This window comes from Carlito syrichta, unplaced genomic scaffold (genome assembly GCF_000164805.1).
Source record: "Carlito syrichta isolate Samal-C Ts95f unplaced genomic scaffold, Tarsius_syrichta-2.0.1 Scaffold304341, whole genome shotgun sequence".
Taxonomy (NCBI): domain Eukaryota; kingdom Metazoa; phylum Chordata; class Mammalia; order Primates; family Tarsiidae; genus Carlito; species Carlito syrichta.
The window spans coordinates 249,469-256,585 of record NW_007248437.1 but is presented as its reverse complement, the minus strand read 5'-3'; the positions used below and the strand labels follow the sequence as shown (position 1 = coordinate 256,585).

Sequence of the window (7,117 nt, the reverse complement as noted above, 5' to 3'; positions counted from 1 at the left end):
CCTAATGAATAATGCATATAAGACGTCAACAAAACTCCACTCTCCGAGGACAGCATGTGCGATAGAACTTTCTGGGGTGATGGGGAGTTCTGTGTCTATGCTGCCCGATAAGGTAGCCACAAGTCACTGTGGGCCACTGAGCACGCAAAAGGTGGGACAGAAGTGAATTATTATTATTATTTTTTGAGTTGGAGTCTCACTCTGTCGCCCAGACTGGAGTGCAGTGGCCGCTCCTGGCCACCGCAGCCTCGGCCTGCTGGGCTCCGGCGATCCTTCCGCCTCAGCCTTCCAAGTAGCTGGAACTACAGGCGTACGCTACCACGCCCGGCTGATTTTTTGATTTATTGTAGAGATGAGGTCTCGCTGCCCAGGCGGGTCTCGAACCCGCGGGCCCAGGCAATCCACTCACCTCAGCCTCCCAAAGGCGCGGGATTACAGGCTGAGCCACCGAGCCCGGCTGCGGAAGTGAATTTTTTAACAAATGTTTTTTTTGAAGTGATTTTAGATTTAGAGAAGAGTTGTCGATGATAGATAGTTCCCATAAAGCTTTCAGCCAGATTCTGCTAAATATGAATGTCTTACAACACTATGGTGTTTATCAAACTATGCAGGTAACACTGGTGCAATGTTAATAACGAAACCACAGGCTTACTTTGGGATTTCATCAGGTTTTCCACTGACATCTCTTTTCTGGTCCAAGATCCAGGTTTCCACGTTGCGTTTAGGCCTCATGTCTCCTTAGGTTCCAATCTGTGACAGCTTCATGGCCTTTCCTGGGTCTTTGTGATTCTAGCACTTTCTTTCTTTCTTTCTTTCTTTCTTTTTTTTTTTTCTTTTGAGTTGGAGTCTCACTCTGTTGTCACCCAGGCTGGAGGGCAGTGGCACACTTCTGACCTGCTGGGCTCGGGCGATCCTTCCTCTTTAACCTTCCAAGTAGCTGGAACTACAGGCACATGTCACCATGCCCAGCTAATTTTTTCATTTATTGTAGAGGTGAGGTCTCGCCAAGTTGCTCAGGCTGATCTCAAACCTGTGGACTCAGGCAGTCCTCTCACCTCAGCCTCCCAAAGTGTTGGGATTATAGGTTTGAACCACCACGCCCAGCGAATCTGGATCGCTGGCCAGAGATAGTGCCTGTCATGGCTCTCCCCTGTCACCGTGCAGTTTCAGAAGTGTCACCAAGTCCAGCCAACCTTCAAGGGGAGGGAATTAAGCTGCAATTCTTGGTGGAAGGAACGTCATGGAATTTGTGTACATATGTTAAAACCACCGCCATGATTCATAAATCTTTGCGGGGGAGATGCTTTGAGGCTGTGCAAATTTCCTGTTTCTCCTTAAAGTTTACCCATGAATTTTAGTATTTTGTGGATCTTAATGATGATATTCTATTTCCTTCATTCCTTCTACGTTTATTATTTATTAATTAGAATTCTGTCCAGCCTGGGCAAGCTCGTTTCTCCAAAAAAATTTTTTAAATAGCTCAGCGTGTAGCCGGACTCGGTGGCTCAGCCTGTAATCCCAGCACTTTGGGAGGCTGAGGTGAGAGGATTGCCTGAACCCATGGGTTCGAGACCAGACTGGGTAACTTGGCAAGAATTCATCTCTACAATAAGTCAAAAAATTACCTGGGCGTGGAAACTTTAGTTCCAGCTACTTGGAAGGCTGAGGCAGAAGGACCACCTAAGCCCAGCAGGTCAAGACTACGGTGGCCATGAGCATGCCACTGCACTCCAGCCTGGGCGACAGAGTGAGACTCCGACTCAATCAATCAATCAATCAATCAATCAATCAATAGCTCAGCGTGGTGGTATGTACCTCTAGTCCCAGCTACTCTTTTTTTTTTTGAGTTGGCGTCTCACTCTGTTACCTGGGCTGGAGGACAGTGGCATGTTCATGGCCACCGTAGTCTTGACTTGCTGGGCTCAGGCAATCCTTCTGCCTCAGCCTCCCCAGTAGCTGTAACTACAGGAGCGCACCACCACACCCAGCTAATTTTTTGATTTATTGCAGAGATGAGGTCTCGCCAAGTTGGCCAGGCTGGCCTTGAACTTCTGGGTTCAGGCAGTCCTCTCGCCTCTGCCTCCCAGAATGCTGAGTTTACAGGCAGGAGCCATTGCGCCTGGCTAGCCCCAGCTATTCTAGAGGCTGTAATGGGAGGATCACTTGATTTTAGAAGGTCGAGTCTGTGGTAAGCTGTGATGGTACTGCTGCACTCCAGTCCGAGTGACAGAGTGAGAACCTGGCTCCAAAAAAAAAAAAAAAAAGGAACATGTGGTCACCTTTTCACCTTATTTACCAGTTTTGGATAAGTTTTCTAATATTAGTAAAGATGTTCTGATGTAGGATAGTCAAAAAGAGAGCTAGACGTCCACTGCAGTGGGTGTTTCTAGAAGGGTCATGAAAACATTGTCCTTTGAGGCTAGGGTGTTTGGGGCTTAAAAACTTAATATGAGACTGGAGTGAAATACCTACCCGGGTGAGAATGAACTGTCCAGACCAGACCACATGTCTCAGAGGCCCAACTACATTCTCCCCCATATGTGGATTTGTGCAAACCATACCTCTTTGGTCCTCAGTTTCCCAGAGGTAAGAGGAAGATGAAAATGCTGGTTGACTCAAGATCAGCAGTTCTCAGGCTTCAGTGTCAGAATCCCCTGGGGTTCCTCAAAACCCAGACTGCTGGCTCTACTTGCAGACTGTCTGCTTCAGTGGGCCTGGGGCGGGATTTACATATTTATTTATTTATTTGTTTGCTTTTTGAGTCGGGGTTCTCACTCTGTCACCTAGGCTGGAGTGCAGGGGCATCATTATAGCTGACCAAAGCCTTCACCTGCTGGGCTCAAGCTATCCTCCTGCCTCAGTCTCTGAGTAGCTGGAACTGTAGGTGTGTACCACCACACCTGGCTAATTTTTTTTTTTTTTGGTAAAGACAGAGTCTCAGTATGATACCCAGGGTGGTCTTGAACTTCTGGACTCAAGTGATCATCCCACTTTGGCCTCCCAAAGTGCTGGGAATGCAGGCATGAGCTACCACGCCTGGCCTGGATTTGCATTTTTTATTATTTATGTAGGTATTTATGTATTTCCTCAATCGTGGGTCTTACTCTGTTGCCCAAGCTGGAGTGCAGTGGCACACTCACAGCTCACCAAAGCCTCGACCTCCTGAATTCAGGTGATCCTTCTGCCTCAGCTTCTCGAATAGCTGGAACTACTGGTGTGTGCCACCGTGACTGGCTAATTTTTAAATTTTTTGTAGAGACAAGGTCTTGCTATGTTGTTCAGTCTGGTCTCAAACACCTGGGCTCAAGCAATCCTTCTACCTTGGCCTCCCAAAGTGTAGGGATTACAGGTGTGAGTCACCGCACCCAGCTGGACTTGCATTTTTCAAACAATGTCACGTGATGCTGCTGCTGGTCCAGAGACTACGTTTTGAAACCCATTAGCTCAGATGATCTCTAAGGTCCCTTACCAGCTTCGGACTAGACATTTATTCCAATGACAAAATCTTCAGACCTGACTATGAAGAAGTCCCCGAGGCCCGGAAAATCTGGGCAACTTGTGCAGGAGACACTGAAAGATTACTGTGTGCCACCCATGGTGTTCAACGCCTCTAAGACCCAGTCAAGGCCAAGGGAAGGATGAAGGGTGGGTGGAGTGAAGTGCAAGCTGGAATCTGGGTTCTACTCCTTAACGACTATGTACCCTTGAGCAAGTGACTAAATAACTTTCTGTCTCGATGTCCTTATAAAAAGAGGACAGTGATGTACTTACGTGACCTGGCATAAAGAAATGATTGTTGCTGCTAAGGTTATTATTTTGTTTTTATTTTTATTTTTTTTTAGAGATGGAGTCTTGTTCTGTCACCCAGGCTGGAGTGCAGTGGCATGACCATAGCTCACTGTAGCCTCAATCTCTTGGGTTCAAGTGATTCTCCCACCTCAGCCCCCCGCAAAGCTGGGATTACAGGTGTGCACCACCATATCCAGCTAATTTTTAAAAAAATTTTTAGTAGAGACAGGGGTCTCACTATGTTGTCCAGGCTGGTCACGAACTCCTGGCCTCAAGGAATCCTCCCACGTCCGCCTCCCAAAGTGCTGAGATTACAGGTGTGAGTCACCACACTCAGCCTAGGATCATAGTTTGTTACTGAGTCTGTCTGGTGGGGAGAAATGACAGTGCTAGAAGTGATACCTATTTCTAGAGCGTGTCCATCTTCCTCTGCCAGAACTCAGCTGGATTTCCATTTGCTAACTTCAACCCTCTCACAGAATCCAACACAGATTATGATAGAAATCAATATAATTTATTAAATAGATTCCAACTTTCCTCCAAGGAGCATTAATAACTCTTAGTACAATAAATATCAATAAATTAACATAGCTGCCACCTCGTGCCCTCATGAAGGGATAATGAGAATAAGATTTATGCTTGCAAAGAAAAACATCCTATAAGTACCAAGACTAATGACAATAACATAATCATTTTCAAGTTAGCCCATAAATGTAAAGCTTAGCCCTCGACTAGCTCATTTGAGGATTCATTGGAATGACTTGTTGGAAAAATATATTTAGTAAATCACAGCAGAGTTCTCACACTTAGCTGTCCGTCATTTTTTTAAGGCTTCATAAGTTCCAGCCATTCTCAAAGGAATTGTTTCCACCAGATGACCTTAAATGCCCTATTGGACTTCAGCTGTCAGCGATTTTAACACGTGGTCCACACACTCCGAAAACTGCTGAAAGACTGTCAAGATGAAGCATTTCAGTTCAAAGGTATCTGTAGGCAGAGAAATGTCTGTTTCTGGGGCATCTTGAAGTCTGAGTTTGTCGAGATGCTCTAAAACTTCATCAATAGCAGCCGTGTCATCTCTAAACTGTCTGATCGCCTTGAAATATGCCCGGATGTCTGAGCTGCTGCTGTTGTCGGGCGGTTGGGCATTGGGGGTGAAACATGGCAGTGTGTAATTTTGGAATGTTGGCACGACCTTCTCTTCCTTCACCTGTGGAATGAGGAGGAGAAGAGGTGGGCATTAGGGCTGCCGTGACAGCCAGAAGTGCTAACAGCCAGCATTTGCATTGTTCCTCTGTGACTAGCTTGGTACACCTCTTGGCTGGTCAGTGTAACAACCCTGTGAGACTGTGGTCATCACCATCCCCATTTCCAGTAGAAACTAGAGCCCAGCTGGTTTATGGAGGTGGCCCAAGATCACGTGACCAACCTGGCATTCCAGCCCAGGTGGGCAGCGGTCCTGAAGCTGAGCACAGTACCATTGCTCCATCCTGCCTCTACCTCTCCAGCTAAGTTCTCCACGGCCTTCCAGAATCTGCTTCCAGGGGCTCAGGGAAGTGGGGGATCAGAGCACATCTGGGTTTCCATGCCAGCTCCTTGCTCTTTTTGACTCCCCTGCTTATAGAGGAGGGTGATATACTTGTCTGAAAAGACCTCTGATATGCAAGGGAGAGATTTTCCAAACAAATCAATCCCTCTCGAGACCAGCCTGGGCAACATGGCGAGACCTCATCTCTATAATAAATCAAAAAATCAGCCAGGTGTGGTGGCACATGCCTGTGGTTCCAGTTAATTGGAAGGCTAAGGCGGAAGGATCACCTGAGCCTGGCAGGTCGAGGCTGCAGTGGCCATGAGCATGCCACTGTACTCCAGCCTGGGGAACAGAGTGAGACTCCAATTAAAAGAAAAGAAAAGATGTTCTAATAAAGGACAGACAAAAAGAGAGCTCCCTCTTCCTAAGGACAAATCGGTCTTGGGTCAGACAGAATGGCTAAGAGCAACTCATCAACCTGAACAGCCTAGTCATTTTGGCTGGTAACAAATCCACCTTTACAAAAACCAAGGCTAAAGTCTAGATGCCAAAGCACATGGGAAGAGTAATGCCAATTTCATGAGCTCTAATTTTTGATATTTGCTCATTTAGCCAAAGCTATCTAAGAGGTCCTGACTTGATTACAGCTCAGAGAAAATGAAAGAGGATTGACATGTATTCAGTCTCAGCCTATTTCTGGCACGGCCTGCCTCAGCAGAGCCCCTGATACAAGCAGGCTGGGTCCTAATGTCATACGCAGAGCTACATGCAGACAATCGGCAACCAGGAACTGCCCTTCTCTGCGATAAGAGACACTCGGTGGCCCACGTGAGGAGTGTAATACCCTGAGTTTCCTGGGACATCTTTTATAGCTTGGATTGGCTTTCTCTGCTCCTGAATGCAAGATGGCCTGTCTTTAAGGGTGTGCCTCCTGCAGGAGACTCAGTTGATTGTACTGTGGACCAAGAAGCCTCTCGTACATGGAGACTTTTTGAGATTTTGGCTCTGGGCTAACTGCTGCATCTTCTTTTTTTTTTTTTTGAGTTGGAGTCTCACTCTGTTACCCAGGCTGAAGAGCAGTGGCACGCTCCCAGCCACCGCAGCCTCGACCTGCTGGGCTCAGGCTATCCTTCCGCCTCAATCTTCCAGGAGGTTGGAACTGCAGGCACGTGCCACTATGCCTGGCTCATTATTTGATTTATTGCAGAGATGAGGTCTGGCCAAGTTGCCCAGGCTGGCTTCAAACCCATGGGCTCAGTCTAATCCTCTCACCTCGCCCTCCCAAAATGCTGGGATTACAGGCGTGAACCACTGCACCCGGCCTACTGCTGCATAAAAACACCCTCCTAACCTGTCTAGGTGTCCCTTTCCACAACCCTCGCCACAGATCTGGAAAGAGCAGCTGCTTCTGGAGGCAATGGAAGGCAATTTGAAGAAACGGTCTGGAAAAGAACTTTCTAGGGCACTTACGTAGTTTTCCAAAAGCATCTCCGACACGAACCGTAGCTCCTCTACTATTTTCTGTACTTCCCTCGCTGGTAGGGAATGGATGGGAAACGTGTGGGAAGACAGCCAGCTTCTCAAGCAGCAGAGCAGAAACAGCACCGACGTCGCGGGGCCTGCAGGGAGAACGATGCTGTGAGCACATGGCAGACATCCCGCCCACCCGGTTCATCATGCAGTTGCTGCTGAGCTATTGCAGGGGAAACCCTTCCAGAATCTTCCTTCCTGGCAAGGTAAGACTATGCCCAAGACGCAGGGAGCAGACGCACGAGTGGTACCTGCGTGAGAGACCAT

The 7,117-nt window shown here is 47.6% G+C and overlaps 1 protein-coding gene across 1 annotated transcript; it reads right to left on the bottom strand.

The window, feature by feature from the left end:
* Positions 1–4,678: 4,678 nt before the first annotated feature.
* Positions 4,679–7,117, bottom strand: IL31 (interleukin 31). The gene is made up of 3 exons (XM_008059743.1): positions 7,102–7,117; positions 6,791–6,939; positions 4,679–4,999 (listed from the first exon to the last, which is right to left on the bottom strand). Exons 1-3 carry the CDS (start codon positions 7,115–7,117, stop codon positions 4,679–4,681), a joined length of 486 nt encoding a protein of 161 aa, XP_008057934.1.

Excerpts from the sequence above, each read along its gene's own strand:
- IL31 (XM_008059743.1), bottom strand. Across the intron at positions 5,000-6,790 it reads AGATGCTTTTGGAAAACTAC|GTGAAGGAAGAGAAGGTCGT; the intron begins GTAAGTGCCCTA and ends CTCATTCCACAG.